The 17539-nt window shown below is 33.0% G+C and overlaps 1 protein-coding gene across 5 annotated transcripts in view; it reads right to left on the bottom strand.

Annotated features, from left to right (window-relative positions):
- The window catches only part of LOC143200584 (dual oxidase 2), a 44483-nt gene that overhangs the window by 16925 nt on the left and 10019 nt on the right, over positions 1-17539 (bottom strand). For 4 of the 5 annotated variants that reach the window (XM_076411048.1, XM_076411047.1, XM_076411049.1 and 1 more), the window contains 10 exons: positions 17455-17504; positions 17239-17359; positions 17063-17181; positions 16818-17009; positions 8896-9155; positions 8637-8839; positions 8446-8577; positions 2110-2315; positions 1539-2047; positions 1261-1482 (listed from right to left, as the gene is read on the bottom strand). In XM_076411048.1, coding sequence (XP_076267163.1) covers positions 1261-1482; positions 1539-2047; positions 2110-2315; positions 8446-8577; positions 8637-8839; positions 8896-9155; positions 16818-17009; positions 17063-17181; positions 17239-17359; positions 17455-17504 — 2014 coding nt within the window. The remainder of the gene's footprint in view (positions 1-1260; positions 1483-1538; positions 2048-2109; positions 2316-8445; positions 8578-8636; positions 8840-8895; positions 9156-16817; positions 17010-17062; positions 17182-17238; positions 17360-17454; positions 17505-17539) is intronic. The other variant, XM_076411051.1, reaches the window with a different exon arrangement.

Raw genomic sequence — 17539 nt, 5'->3', positions numbered from 1 at the left:
TATTTGGATATATAATTGTAAATTAGGTGGATATAATGAACTCCAAGGGATGTCACTGTATAAAACACATAAAAGTTTACTTATAGGTGGTATGGAAAAGAGTTTAATATAAATATAATAAAACAACCCTAACATATATTCTGTTATTGTTGTTGTATAGTTTACTCTAGTTTAAGCCCTTCGATAATGTATGGAACAGATGTACTATACTGTTAAAATAAATTATATTTAATAGCATTTTGTTTTTTTTATTATTTAATTTACATTATTATATTGTTATGTTTCAAAGTCGAAATGCACTAGAATTCAAAATTGATGCGGCAATCGATATAAAGGAAGATGGTAAGAATTTGGCGGAATTGAAAGAAAAAACTTACCATGAATTCTGAATTTTATTAGGTTCATCATCAAAATAAAAGGAATGGTCTTAGATCACATGCATACCTTGGTCGATTTGTCATTTACCCTGCCATCTGTATACCTCTCTTAATGATGTAAAACTGATTTCGAAACAAACTAGTTGAAATCACTTTTTTCAATCAATCAATAAAATCAATTTTTTAACCAGGATCTATGTATTGTTCACTGACAGAATTGTGGCTTTATCCATATCAAAAATGGTAAAAAGTCACGATGGTATATATCCTCTCTAAGTGTTTGGAATTTATTTGAATAAATTTGCTTCGAAAACATAAAAAAATATCGAACAAATATATAAACAAATTCTCTTCCCACAATGGTGCATGAAAATTAAATTTGAAACAGAACATTCTATGACTGTATAATTAGTTGTGGAAGAGTATCCAAACAACATTAAGCTAGCTTTTTTAGGTTTCTAAATCGGCAGGTTATCAACAAGAATAATAATTATAGATTAAGCATAATATTACTGCAAATTACATATCATACTAGCACCTATACGTGTTACATAATTTTCGAATGTCTCAAGAAATTAGCAAAAAGTTTTATTATTCTATTCTAATTCACTGCTATAGAAAGTATCAAGTGAGTTTTGACATTTTGATGCTTTGAAATGGTGGAATTAATAATCCTTATATATATATATATATATATATATATATATATATATATATATATATATATATATATATATATATATATATATATATATCGAGTTCGAAAATGAGCAAGCATTAAAATAGTTATAACAATTACTAGTGTGGTTTAAAACAAGTTTATATATTAACTACTGAATAACATCGGTATTCATTCATAAGTCTACTATATAAAAATACTTACATTGCTTCTAAAGTTCTCTTGGTATATAACAAATGTGGTTCATCAAAACGCTTCTCAATTTTATGCCCCAATTTAGCATAGGTAAGATATTTCATATAGTCTTTAATTAACTTCTTGAAATTTTCAAATGTAATTTCATCAGTTTGCACAGATTGCATCACGTTATTAATGATTCCTCCAATGCTTTTCTGTTTAGGTTTCATTGTATTTTTCAAAAATGAACTAAACATTGTGAAAACGATTAATAATCTTTATGAGAATTAGATTTGTTTACATACCTCAGCATATGTAAAAACTCATCATTAGGTAGGGATCCTGTTCCGTCTATATCATACATATCAAATAATAGTTTGGCTTTCTTTTCTTCATTTCCTTCTGCAAACATTATGATTAAGTCAACGAATTCTCGAAAAGAAACGAGGCCAACTTTATCTCTGTCAACTAGTTCGAATATTTTTCTTAAAAAGTGATTGTTTAGGTGTATACTTAAAGCATCAGCAAACTCGTATTTGGTTAGTTTCATGTTCATGACTTTATTCGCTAAATCTGCACCCACGTAAATCATCTCATCCCTTGAATGATTGATCTTGAAGGTTTGAGCAATCGCAACACGAAAGAACATCTCTAGTCCATTTTGGAGATGTTGTTTGGATACAATAATATGTTCAGCCGCTGTCCAAGTTAAGCCTTTGATGAGCTCTTTCTCAATATATTTGTTATTCGATTGAAAGTCCTCTATTGCATTTAGAAATGAACGACGTAAAAGGTCACTATCGAACATTAAAATCTAAAAAGTAAACAATTAGTTTCCTAAGGAATTAAGATATTCATAATATTGTTTTCTATTACCACATCATAACTATGCGGAAACTTAATAACCAAGTTTGGCTTGTTGCATATAATATAAATCTGTATATGCAATTTCGAATTCAAATCACAGTCTATTGTTCGAATAATGTCTCCGGAGTATGACTTTAGTATAATTTTTCGTTCTCCACTATTTAATATCACTAAGATATTTCTAGGTTCTTGGTTATTACCTCTATATTCTCTAGCTAAAATAAATTGATTAATATAAAAATTATTTTAGAATACAATTAGAAGTAAAATATTGCATAGTAGATGCAATATATACAAAAACTATGTTAGTGACCAATAGTTAACGGCAAGGGTATCTTTGCATGAACCTTACAAATTACTTAAACTATCAAATTCTTTAAACTATCATAATTAGTCGGTTGATTAGTTTATATCTGTATTATTAGTTGCTTCTATGTATGTTAGTGTCAAGTATTTTAATATCTATGGGAGTATCAATGTAAATAACTGTTAAACTGCTAACCGCTAACGTAATTGATAAATAAGATTGATTTGACATTTTGCTACATTAATTAAAACCTTTTCAATTTGATTTATTGACTTATTCGGTATATAAAGATACTAATTATAGAATGTTCAAAATTCTATTTTTGACATTCATTACTTTTGTTTTTTGATTCGAAGAAATATGCCGCCGAAGCCAACCAGATACTTTTAGAAAAGTAAGGTAATGCTGCTCCGTCATATCCAAATTTTCTGTTTGTTGGATCAATATAAAAATGGTGATTATGACCTCCGTATTAGAGAGAACTACACTATTTAGTAGTAGATGAGTCAGTTATTTCCAGATCTTTACATATGTTGAGAAATACTCAAAGTAAGGGAAAATGGTTACCACAATTATTGAATTGACTGACTATAACTGTCATAACCGAACCGCCGTGTTCCGAACTATTTGAACATTGCTGTTTTATTGTTTCCTAAAACAAAAAAAAATGTGGCGCGATGGCAGTACAGTGAAAAGTGGATCTACTGGATTTGAGAGCCTTCCAAATTGACGCGAAAGTGGAATATTCATAGCCATAAAATATTACTATGCATATAGTGGAATCAATTATTATGGAAAACGACATATCTCTGCCTAGGGCAGTAGAAAAAATGCAAGTGGCAGTCAAACAATCTAAAATTGGACAAAAGATTGGAAAATTCAACTTAATAGCTCCAAATCTGTCCACGTTAATTTTGCATTGCGGCGAAATAATAAAAACTTAATTATATCACTCAATGGATGCCCAATTCCTCAAGCAAAATCAGCTAAATATCTCGGAATCCATGTTGATGGTATATTAAATTGGAAACATAACGTTAGACAGAAAGCAAAACACATCAGAACCAAAATAAAACAGCTATACTGGTTAGTCGGAAGATACTCTCAACATGATCTAAAAATCAAAGAGGTTGATTTATAAAACAATTATAAAGCCAATTTGGACTAGTGCAAATATGGGGTTGTACTAAAAATTCTAATCAACTAGGCATCCAAGTGTATACCTTTAATAAAAGCGCTATAAGTTATTATAATTTTATAATTGAGGAATACATATTGATGTATTTTCTCGCACTCGTCGTGCTTGTGAGTTACTACAAGTACAAATGAAAAGCAGTAATAAATTAATTTATAATTAAGATTGATTTAAGCGTATCTAAAAAAGATGTTAAAAAAGATATAGTGGAATAATCAGCAGAAGGCAGGTTACTACGAGTAAATTAATGGAATGAAGCGGTTGCAACAGATAACACCTACACTAATCGAACGACCTTGTTGTGACAAAAGTATCCAAAAGAACGAGTAACAGACGCAAAACCACCTAAATACCCAAGAAAGATACGCTGTCGTAGGTTACTCAGGTAACTCTCCTGACTTAGCGGCATCTGATAATGCTTTAAGATTTTATAGTTACTTTATGGTAGCTTAGCCGAGAGGCATGATAACATGTTTTAAAACGAGATTATTGCTAGAGCGAAAACAGGTGGTGCAGTAATTCTAATAAATATTTAATAAATTTGTCTGGTAAATAATTTGTACTAAAAGAAAATTCGGTTTTCTTCGGTTCGCATGATCGTCGAGTGTTTTGTAAACCGAACTTATTCGATAAAATTGTAAACAATGATATGCCATTTTGGTCAACAATATTTTGCCAGTTTTCTGATAAAACCACCATTCCGTTAGTCTTTTGATATATTTCGGAAAATTTTTAACAAGCCCCTATTGATGCTAATTTTTATAACAGTGATATCTATTTGTCAATATGCGATAAATAATATAAATATTCTAAATAACCCTTAAACTGCTAACAGTTATCCCAACTATTAAATTCGATGTATTTGTCATTTCTCTACAAAAAAATAACAGGTTTCCATTTAGAATATTTGAATCTTTCAGTGTGTATTAAAACAGTTTTGTAGGGACTGGAAAAATGGACGCCAACAGTGGCTATACAGATATTCAGGGCTGTATAATGGATGTTTCAAAATTTTTCAAACATATCTCCTTATGTTTACCGAGCTACTAAATAACAGGTCAATTGAAAAGTCCCAGGTCTACCATGTAAAAACATGGTAGACCATTTGTTTGGCAAAATTATTATTTTTTATTTAATATAAATTCCTTCAAGGGTTATACACTGATTATAGTGACCCTCCAACTTTTCGATAGCATTTTTGAAGTGCGATTTGACCTGTACTTCAAAATAGGGCTCAGTTTCAGCAATAACCTCTTCATTCGACTAAAATTTCTTCTCTCAAGCATACTTTTGGGATATGAGAACAGAAAATAATCGGTAGGGGCTAGATCTGGAGAATACAGTAGATGAAGAAGCAATTCGAAGCCCAATTCATAGTTTTTCCCATCATTTTCATTGACTTTTGACACAGTGCATTGTCTTGGCGAAGCAGCACTTTCTTTTTCTTCAAATGCAGCCGTTTTTGGCGATTTCGTCCTTCCAACAGTCCAATAATGCTATATAATAGTCGCTGTTGGTGGTCCTTCCTTTTTCAAGGTAGTAAATGAAAATTATTCCATGCGCATCCCAAAATACAGATGCCTTTGCTTTGCCGGCAGACTGTTGCAATTTCCCACGCTTTGGAGCGGGTTTATCGTGTGCAGTACACTCGGATGACCGTCGATTGGATTTCGGAGTGAAATGATGGAGCCATGTTTCATCCATTGTCACATATCGATGAGTGTCTGCTATTTCATTCAATTTCAATTTAAGGTCATTCAACTTCGGTCTTCATTCTTCGGTGCTCATTTCAACACGTCTAAACTTAGCATGCGAATACTTGATGATTTACTTTCCTGAGGCAGTATCCGAAAACTCGGCAGCAAGCCAAGTTTTTGCTCCAACTGTATTTTTTCTTTTTAAAAGAAAAAGAAGAAGAAGAAAATCCTTTTTATCCATTTTTTTTTTCACAATAACAAAAGTAGCTTCGTTCAAAATGCTATAATTCACAAAGTAATGATCCGAAAGCCGTTAAATTTATACACGCATCTTTTGAGGCTTAGGGCTAACTAAAAAACGTATGAATTTAGTAGCGCCATATATGTTTCAGGCCGGGGAATTTTCATTTGATCTGTTATGTAATCGTATTCAGCTGAAAATATCACTTGGGATGATCCAATCATTAAGTTTGGAAACAGAGAAACTTATTGTTGACATCCAGCAAGCTGTTTGGAAGAATCACCTGAAATAAAGGTGAAGAAATAAATTTTCCCAATGAAATTCAGGAAATTGTATCTGAAAATGAAAACTGAGAAGGGAACGTAACGAAATAGAAGACGTGAAAATAAAAATACGTCATTCAGAATAACACAAATGATAAAAAGCGGAAATATTGGAAATCAAAAACGAAGCCCTAAATAAATATGTAGGGGATCTAACAGATGAAAAGGAAACTTACTATTCATTCTTGAAGGCCACTAAAAAGCTAATACGATTAAATCTGCATAGTTAATCTATAATACACCTAGGGGGAAATTGTGCAGGGAATAATTAACAAAAAGCTGAATCATCTGAAGCTTCATTTAGAATAAGCCTTCAAACAAAGTGATACTGAGCTTTAATATAATCTACCTAAAAACGAGTACAAAAATCTCAAAGAAGTTATAAAAAGTGACATCAATTCAAAATGCACCAAAACAAAACCACCACTATCAAAGACTTAATAACCAAACAAGTTCTGAAGAAAGTTCTAATAAAGAAAATCATTATCAGCTTACCAACTTGATTATTATAGTATGGTGATTAAAACATGTACCAGGAGCTTGGAAAATTACTGAAGTTATTATGATTCCAAAACCTGGATAATCATCAAATGAATTAAAGTGTTATCGACCAACTTCACCTGTAGTATACAAAGTATTTAAAAAACTTATAGCTTATAGCCATTTTAAAGGCTAGAACCACTCATAGATAGAATACATTTAATATCTGCGTATACGTTTGGTTTATGAACAAACATTTAACAATTGACAAGACATGGAGAAAATATTCAACCAGAGTAAATCAGGGAATATTAAATTCATCTACAACCTATGATTAACACTATTATTCTGTATGTTCACACGCATCTTTCCTTATTTTATTTATGATTCGAAGTTTTGCACACTTGCACATCATTGTTATCGTGGAATTAGTCGCACTATCCAAATCGTCTATCGAAAGACTTGACAAAAATTGATCATCTGACACAAACACTTAATTCCTCTTATTTGAATAACACGTCTTCAGTAAAACAAAATTTAGTGACTGGATTTTGTGCCACTGCATTTTACCCTTTTAATAAGAATAGCGTTTTGGAACCATCGTCCAGAGAAGATGAAGCTAGTAAACGCGAAGTTGAAAGTACATTGACCTTTTTTTAACAGAGTCACGGTATAAAATCACTTTTAATCAACTAGTCCGAAAAAGAAGAGATGAGATGTTGGACCTGACAAAAATATTGCTGATAGTGACAGTAGTATGACAGATGATGATGGTAATGTACATTAGTCAATATTGAATTGAATTGACTCCTTCTCCATTGTACATCGTCTATTTTAAAACACTAAGCCACTGTGATCTATAACTAAACCGTTTTTTATGAGGAAGTTTTCATTTGTTAGCGCAGCTCCCATCCCTCTACGTAAATATGTAGCTTATTCTCGAGATGCCGCATCTCCTGAGCCTCGCGTGCTGTTGCTCCGAGTTTAAGTCAATACATGTTTCCATTTTTGTGAAGTTATGTCAACAACAACGTGTCAACATACTTTTTAATCTATCAATTGGCCGGCAAGTAAGTTCGCTATTTGAAAGCAATTCAAGTTTAATTATTTCTATTGCCCTCTTGTTTCTGTTTCTATTAATTGCTTTTCTCTCGGGTTGATAAGTTGAGCAGCTTCAGTGCGTATGCTTGGAGATTCAATCGCCGCCAAAGATAAATTTAGGACCCATTTGTGCAACTTTCAGAAGCGCTTTCAAAGTCTCTTTATATATTGTGTGTCTGGGAGGCAGTAAACAGCAGATATTACCATTTCGGTGTTTTTTTTATTTAAATTTTATCTGGGCGATATTCCTCCAGTGAATAACGTGGATAGTGTTTTTAATAATAATGACTATACCTCCGTGGTTGGTACACGATTGATGGTTCGTTTTGTGTATGGTGTAATTTTAAATGCAACATGAAATCAGATATTATAGCCATGTCTATCAGTTCTGTTTGGAGAAACAAGTTATTACTCGGAAGTTGAAGTGTTCCTAGTCAGAGCTAAAGCAAGTGGGATCAGTATTGATTCCTTTTGCTTTGATTTGTTGCTTTTTGCAAGTTATGGCTTGATATTCTGATACTTGGCGCATCTAAAGGATCTATAGCAATTTATTTTAGTATCTCCAAATTTATTTCATATTTTGCATTGCAGAATTTTTTCAGAAATTCAAATGTAATTTTCATCCAGTTTATATATTTTAAATGCAATATAATGTTGTTGTTTTGGGTCTATATCTACACAGGTCACAATTTATGTATATTTAGAATCCACACTTAAAGGTCAAAGGACCATCTATGGTAGGCTTTTTGTAGGTTTGTATGAACATAATTTTGTTTGCATCACTAAACAAACCTAAACCGAAATTATTTAATTATATTAAACGAATATCAAACAAAACGATATCAAACGAATTGGTTGAAATTGCTAGCTTCACTCTCACAGCTTCTTTGTTTGCTAGATGTACAAATAGAATATGCCAATCAAAATCGAATATCCAGATGAACAAGCCTATATCATAGATTTGATAAAATCAATATAACACTTTGCTTATCAAATCTTACCTGAAAATGATTGATTTTGTGAATCTTCAAGTGTTGGATCTCCTTCACTGATATATTCGAACTTGTTGGTAATAATATCTCTCACTTTTTTATTTCTTCTATATTTCCAAATTATCATTGGAATTACCAAGACTAAATGTGGAAAAACAAACAAAAAACTTTTAATGAAGTATAAAATGAAAAATACTTACCTATGCAATTTGTAATAATAAATACAGTTGCAACTGCTGCAAGTAAATACAATTTATTAATGACTTTGACTGTTTCTTCAGGTTGGAAATGTTGTACATCGGCGTGTGAGAAGTTATTATTTGATATATAATTTTTCACAGTTAAGTAGACGTCTGTAAATGTTACAGCACGTATTTTTTCGATTTCGCTTCCAGAAAATATTCTAAATAAAAAAGTAATATGATATACTAATTATAATACCTACTACCAAAAACTTACTTGTTATTTTTGTCCTCGAACCAGAACCGATCCCCATCACGAATACGTTGAAATTGTTTTTGAATATGAGATCTCAAAAATTGTTTATTTCCACATATTGATTCACCTGCTTCAGTAATGCCAGTTATTAATGTATGTAAGGCCTCGTTCGAGTATAAACTTGAATTAAATTCTTTTAGTAGAGCAAAATTGTCCGTTTTGCGAATAGATAGAATTGTTTGTATTAATTCCCCTAGATTATCCATTGATAAATTTTTCGGCTAAAAATTCGTAACTAATATATAATAAGTATTTTCTCAAATACAATTCAAAGGGATTAGGTAGAGATGATCAAACATTTAATACACATTCAGTAAAAAAACTGAAATGACATTTAAATTTGCGTTAAAAGACCTACACTATACCATGGACTTTAATATCATTAAGGTAGCACTGACTGAATAAAAAGAAACCCGTTATCAATGCTTTATATTGCCTCCAGAATGAAGGAAAATAATAAGATGATCACTAGTTTTAAAAGGATAAAAAATAATATCATTAAATACGAATTAATACGAATTTATAGAGAGGGATTTTACAATTTATATGTCAGGCGCATGGGTACAAAGACATGTATTCTTCTAAATCTTTTTGATACTTGAAGTACGTAAGAGAAAATTCACCTATGTACTAAACCCGTAAAGTACGCAACGATAATGTTCATCTTCATCACCAATCCACAGGTGGCACTTGATGATAATATCGACTTCTCAACAAATTATTCTCAATACATGACTTCTTCACTAAATCTCTTCACTAAACGTCACAGTTGGCGGTCATCTGTTCTAGCCTTGACAAAAGTTCGTTTTCCATTTTTCAGATCAATTATAGTTCGGTCCCGACCTTCATAGAGTCAAGACGTGTTTTTTCTTTCCCGAAAACGAGTCTCCGTAAATATCAAATAAAAATATATCTATATATTTTTTTTACGGTGAACTTCGGTTAACGGTTTCAAAGAACTCCCAGGTACGGGATACGGTGAAACGGCCAACTCAAAGGGAAGGAAATACGTGCCCTCAAACAAAAGACGTTCTACGTTTTCCAAAAAGGGGAAAAGTGAAAGTTAGTGAAAAAAAAAATTTAATTATAACATCATGGACAACAACATGGATTTGAATATATTATTGAAAGAAAACAAAGTATTAAGAACGAATAATGAGCGTCTGAACCAACAACTGTTGCAATTATCTAAGGATATGGCTGCTATCCGTTTGCAACTGCAAGGTCACACGCAAGATACACCATTAGAGGTAGGGGAACAGTCTGACTGGACCGAAGTAACAAACAAGAAGGATAAAAAGAGGAAGAAGTCTCAGATGACGCCTTCGCCAATCGCAAAAAGTGCTATAAATATTTAAAAAAAAAAGAAGCAAGAAGACAAAATCCCTCTGCCCCCTCCGATCAAGGTAAGCAATGTTGGCTATTTTAATTTATTTAGATCAGAAATAAAGGGAGTAGCCTCTGACCGAGTACAGTTTAAAGCTTTGTCTAACAAAGATATTAACGTAACCCTTAGCAATGAAACAGACTATAGGAATGTAAAGAAGCATCTAATTGAGATGAAGAAAAACAATTCATTCAATAAACTCGAATATCACACTTATCAGTTAAAAATTGATAAGTGGTATAGAGTAGTCATTAGAGGATTACCGTCCAAAACAAATCAGGACGATATTAAATCCGAATTGAAATGAATTACGAGCTGGCGGGCACGAAGTAGTGACCATCACGCCTATAGCGAAAAAGACAACAAATGTAAATGGCGAAAAACAAATTAAAACTTTTCCGTTGTTCTACGTAGACATGACAGAAAAGGAAAATAATGAAAATATATAGGACATAAATTATTTACTAGACCACAAGATAAAAGTGGAACCTCCGAAGAAGAATAATAATATACAATGCACAAACTGTCAAAATCTTGGACACACTAAAAATTTTTGCAGGGAACCAAGATGTGTGAAATGTGGCGGTAAACATCACACAACTCAGTGCAGAAAACAACGCAATAGTGTAGCGACATGCGTGTTGTGCAATGAAAAAGGTCACCCTGCTAATTATAAAGGATGTGCAGTATATCAAAAAAAAAAAAGAAAAGAACTCCAGCCAAAGAAAATTACAGCAGAACAACGCTTAAGACAAATTGACAAAGTCAAAAGCTCTGAAACAACATCTACCGTTGAAAATAAAAAAAACCTATGAAACCGTAAGGCCATCGGTCAAAAATATAAACGCCAAAATATTAAATGATAAACAAATTGATACGAAACCGCAGAAAGCTGCGGCCAACTAGCCAACTATCGTCGACATGATGAAATTGCTCAAAGAATTCCAGACCAAAATGAGACAGAAATTCAGTCAGTTAGCAGACAAGGTGGAAAAATTGGAGAAATCCGGATTGGGGAAAACTACCCAAAACAAGCTAAAGAGAAATCAAAATGAGTAATTCGTTTTTAAGAATTATAACTTGGAACGCAAACGGACTAAATCCGGGAGTCCGAGTCCGGGAACTAGAATTATTCTTAAAAACAAATAACATAGATATAGCTCTCATATCGGAAACACATTTTTCTAAAAAAAAACTACATTAAAATACGGGGTTATGATGCTTACTGGACACTACACCACAGTGAACGGGCTCGAGGCGGAACAGCTTTAATAATTAAACAAAATTTAAAACATTTCGAACAAGAAGATATTAAAAATGAAGAAATACAAGCTACGATAATTAGTATCGGAGAACGGGGCTGAAATAAATATTGGCGCTATATATTGTCCACCAAGACATAAAATGACACAACAACAATATAAAGAAATCTTTTCAAAATTAGGCCCACGGTTTATTATTGGTGGAGACTTTAATGTTAAACATACAGCTTGGGGTGCACGAATAATAACACCTGGAAAAGGAAACGAATTACTCAAAGCCATTAACCTTACAAATTGTAATTATCATTCAGGGCGTGAACCCACTTACTGGCCCACAGACAGTAATAAAGTCCCAGACCTGCTGGATTTCTACATTACAAAAGGCATCTCATTAAATCAAATTAGTACAGAAAGCTTGTGCGATTTATCATCTGATCACACTCCAGTATTGTTAACACTGGGCGCGACAATCCTAAGAAAAGCAAAAAAGCCTAATCTTACCAACAAATATACTGACTGGGACAAATTCAGATTAATACTGCAGGAAAAAATCAGTTTAAAAGTAAGACTTAAAAGATATAGATCTTGAGCAACAAACCAAACATATAACTGAACAAATTCGGTCAGCTGCAAAAGATGCTACCCCACTAGCAAGAGAGAAATCAGAATATGAAGTACTTTACCCCCTTGAAATTAGAGAAATGATAAAAGAAAGGCGAAAAGCTAGAATAGTATGGCACAGGACCAGAAATGCTGCTGACAAAACTACGTTTAATAGAATTAGTAATCAGACGAATCAAAAGATCAAAGAATATAAACAGAATTGCTTTCAAAAGTATTTAAGTGAATTAAGCCCACAAGCAGACAAAGATTATTCGCTATGGAAAGCAACTCGAAGATCTAAAAGACCAATTATTGGAGTACCGCCAATTAAAAATGATCGAAATGAATGGGTTCGACGCGACAAGGAAAAAGCTGAATTGTTCGTACAATACTTAGCAAACATTTTTCTGCCTAATGATATAGAATCTACCATAGATACATCTCCTATTTATCAACCCGATGTTGATCTAAATCTAATTTCTCCACTGGAAGTTGCCACTGAAATTGAGAACCTCAATCCTAAAAAGGCACCTGGTATAGATGACATTTCACCTGGATTATTGAAAGAACTGTCACGAAAAGCAATCATCATGTTGACATATATATTTAATGCCTGTTTAAGGCTTAAGCATGTCCCGGAATGATTTAAAGTTGCACAAATAATTATGCTCAAAAAACCTGACAAACCTGCAGAACAAGTCGAATCTTACAGGCCTATTTCGCTACTACCTGCAATATCAAAGCTATTTGAGAAGCTGATATATAAACGTGTTAAACATTTGGTAACAATACCAGATTTCCAGTTTTCGAAATCACCATTCAACTATCGATCAAGTGCACAGAGTAACTGCGGCTATTGAAAAAGCGTTTGAAGAAAAGAAATACTGCCCTGCAATATTCCTGGATGTCTCACTAGCTTTTGATCGGGTTTGGCATTTGGGATTAATCTGTAAGATGGTATTGCACTAAAAATTCAAATCAGTTAGTCATACAGCGCTGTCAAAACAAATTCTTCGATTGATTACCAATGCCTATCGCTATGTAACCAATGAAGAACTGCACGATGACCTGGAAATCAAATTGATTTGCGAAGTTGTGCAGAATTTCGCCTTGAAACACGAAAGAAGATTACTAAATCATTCTAACGTGGAAGCAATACAACTGCTGGACAGCGCAGAAGATGTCAGGAGATTGTAACGAACAAAACCATACGAACTTGTGTGAACATTTAGTGTGTATTATTAATGTAAACTATAGCTATAAGTTAATAATTAATAAATAATTATATTTTTATAATTGAGGAATACATACGGATGTATTTTCTCGCACTCGTCTTGCTTGTTAATTAATACAAGCATCTAGGAAAAGTAGTAATAAATTAATTGTAATAATAATAATTAAGATTGTACTAAGAGTATCTAATAAAGATGTTATAAAATTTTTTTTTTTCAGATCGTCTGAAATCGTCGATGTTTTTAGCCCATGCCTTTTTCAAAACTGTTTGTTGTATCTTTCACCCAAAAGGTCGATTTCTTTACAGAAGCCTGTAAGGAATTAGTCCACTTTTTATTCCAGTTTTTTTTTTCAAGTAATGTAATCTCCGGATTTTTTATTTAATTGTGCTCTAATTATCGAATCTTATCACCTCACTGCTAATACGAACTCATGTAGTATTTGCCTTAGGCATTATATAAATGTATTATACTAAAAGACATCAAGCTTACAGATGTAGGCGTGACTGTAACAGTATCTAAGTCTAGAGTTCAAGTTTGTTCGTCTTTATTTTAATATTTTCTCTCTTCCATACGCATCATTTTAGAGAGACAAATATTTTTGGAATTTGGCCGATTCGGCTTATTACTTTGGTGGTATATACAATTTATTTCTCATGTGTTACTGATCTCAAGCAACTGAAACTCCTGAAGTTGCTCTAACTTGATCCCATTGAGATTCGCAAAAGCATGAGATTCGTCAGTAGTCAATATTTTGGTCTTTTCCATACAGTTCGGCAGTGAGAAATATTCATGGAGAATTCAACGCCTGTATCAGCCATATATATTAATCACTATCATCAGCAAATATAAGGTCGGTCAAATTCTTTGTAGCATCATACTAAAGGTTACTTGGTAAACACTGGCTTGGATCTCAAATGGATCTAACTACCCTTTCGCACTCAAGCGGGTTATTGGAGCATGTCTCTAAAGTCAGAGGGTTCAGTCTATAAAGTCGTAAGATAGATTGAAAATCAATAAAAACGACAATCGCACGCCTTCCACATCTAATACGTTCTTCCGTCAGCTGGCGTAGTGTGAAAATTTTATCTACACAAACTCGATGGGGTCTAAATCTGCTTGTTTTTCTTGGCTTATCTCCTTGCGAGGTCTTTGAATTTTTATTTTTATTATCTTCTTAAACAGTTTTCCGGCAATATGTGGTATATCTCAGTTAACTTTAGGTATTGCCTGCTAACTATTCCTTTCTTCTGATTATGTTTTATCATATTTTGTGTATGCCGTTATTACCGCAGATACTGTCGCTTATAAAAAGTGAAACACTTTAGCAGTTTTTGACATCAACTGAGGCTACAGACTATTCGTTGTGGAAAGCAACAAAAAAGCTTAGGAGATCCCAGCAGCATAACCCACCTATTAAAACAAGCGAAAATAATTGGGCGAGAAGCAATAAAGAGAAGGCCGACATTTTCTCAAAACACTTAAAAAATGTTTTTAAACCTTCCCAGTCTCAGCTACATAAAGATGACGAAAATAAAATTACTAGCTTTCTAGATTCGCCATTTCAAATGGATTTACCGCACGAGAAATTAACGGTCAAAAAAGTTAAACATACAATAATGAGAGAGATTAATATTAAAAAAGCTCCTGGTTATGACTTAATTACTGGCAAAATTTTAAAAGAACTATCAGAAAAGGCTATAAAACTATTAACATATATATTTAATGCTATGCTACGAATTAATTACTTCCCTAGTATCTGGAAAGTAGCTAAAATATTAATGATACTTAAACCAGGAAAAATACCAGAAGATGTGACCTCCTACCGACCTATAAGTTTATTACCAATAATCTCGAAAGTTTTCGAGAAGTTATACATAAAAAAACTAAACTATATAATAGAAAAAAGAAAAATTATTCCAGAACATCAGTTTGGCTTTCGCAATAAGCATGGGACTATAGAACAAGTGCATAGACTTGTAAACCAAATAAACGCTGACCTAAATGCCAAAAGATATTGTTCGGCTGCTTTCCTAGACATATCTCAGGCTTTTGACAAAGTATGGCATACGGGCTTGCAGGTTAAACTAAAGAAACTTCTCCCTCATCCGGACTATCAGCTACTAAAATCGTATCTCACTGACAGACATTTTATTGTAAATCAAGGCGATGAACATACCGAATTAAATCCCATATATTCAGGAGTTCCGCAAGGTAGTGTACTGGGTCCAGTACTGTATCTTCTGTATACGGCTGATCTGCCCACCACAAAAATAACTACTGTGGCAAGATATGCAGACGATACAGCAATCTTAGCATCCCATGAAGATCCAGTCACAGCATCAATAAACCTACAAACCCACCTGGAGCAAATACAATTATGGTTGAAGACATGGCGCATTAAAGCCAATGAATCAAAATCCACGCATATAACGTTTACCCTGCGTAGAAGAACATGTCCACCAGTAAATATCAATCATCGCCAACTCCCCCAAGCAGACCATGTTAAATATCTTGGTATGAATTTAGATCGACGCCTAACCTGGAAGAAGCACATACTCTCTAAACGGAAACAATTAGGACTAAAATTATATCAAATGTATTGGCTCATTGGGCGCAAATCCAAGTTATCATTAGATAACAAGGTATTGCTGTATGAGTCTATACTCAAGCCCATTTGGACATATGGAATTCAACTATGGGGTACCGCTAGCAAATCCAATATATCCATCATTCAACGGTTCCAAAATAAGGTGTTGCGTGCCATTGTTGATGCTCCGTACTATATTTCAAATAAAGTGATACAACGCGATATTCCTCTAGAACCTATAACGAGTGTAATCCAACGTGTTTGTGTGAAGTACTTCGAAAGAGTGTCAGTGCATCCCAATGTACTCGCTAATCAGCTAAATATGCGACGTGATAGTGAAGTGCGTAGACTAAAACGTTTAACACCATCTGATCTGATTACTGGACATATGTAGAGTTTAGAATAAGCATTAGAATAAGACTAATTAATTAAGATAATATTTTATACAGAAGATTGCTTAATGAAGTGATTTTCTACATGCCATGTATATATAATATAAACAGAAGAAATACTTATTGCCAATAGGGCAGATTGTGGACTCACGAAGAGTAATAATAAAAACTTTAGCAGTTTTTGTCATAGATGCTCTTGCTAATCGAGCGCCAACGATTTGTCCTCATTGAAAGTCTGATATTCGCATTATTTATACGGAAGTAGTATTTCCAACATGCATTAAGTGTAACGTGTACACAAAATTGCCTATTGCTCATATTATTTTGTCTATCACCTGCCGACTTCTTATACTACCATAAATAGGAGACGGAGTTAAAGGTGTCTTTATTGAAACCGACTATATAATGTATAATTACCATTAGCTGATTGAGATTTGCATTTTTTAACCCATATATGACGCCATTGAAATAGTCTGGTATTTGAGGAGTTTCAAGTGAATTATATGTATTATATTTTCCAACGTCCATATTAATCCAAAATGTTAACCATTCGTACAAGTATACGTTTTGCTGAACAGCTATAGTCCATTTTCTAGCCTCGTTGAAAATCTATAAATTATGATCGATTATATATTATTATTGTAATATAATATTTAACACACATCTTCAGATGTGGAATTCTTCCTGATATTTTTTATTTTGCTAGCAATTCTATTATGCCATAAAAGCCATATACGTGTCAAGGATTCCGTAATGTCTCGGGGAGGTTTTCGTTCCAAATCTATTAAAACCGCATAACATCAGTATATGTGTATTATATGTCCGGATTTTTTGTTACCGTACGATATAAGGTGTCCATTTTCGTCTATATGTGTTCCATTAGAGCGATGTCGTAGACTTTTATATCGGCTATTTCCATAGATAATACCGCCATCGATAAATGGTGTTGCTAAGTTATGCTAAAATGTTACAATATATTACAAATTTAGTTTACACATATTACGTCATTAAATTTACGTTTACATATATTACACTATTCTTATAATTAACTTACAGCTATTGTAGCATTATCCAAATCCATTATTTCAAGAAGAACTTGTTTTCCTAAAAAGCAATTCACATTAAGTAGGTGCTTTTTG

Source organism: Rhynchophorus ferrugineus, unplaced genomic scaffold (assembly GCF_030347505.1).
Source record: "Rhynchophorus ferrugineus isolate W39M unplaced genomic scaffold, kcgeb_rfMv2 rfM8, whole genome shotgun sequence".
Classification (NCBI taxonomy): domain Eukaryota; kingdom Metazoa; phylum Arthropoda; class Insecta; order Coleoptera; family Curculionidae; genus Rhynchophorus; species Rhynchophorus ferrugineus.
This window is presented reverse-complemented; position numbering and strand designations above follow the sequence as displayed.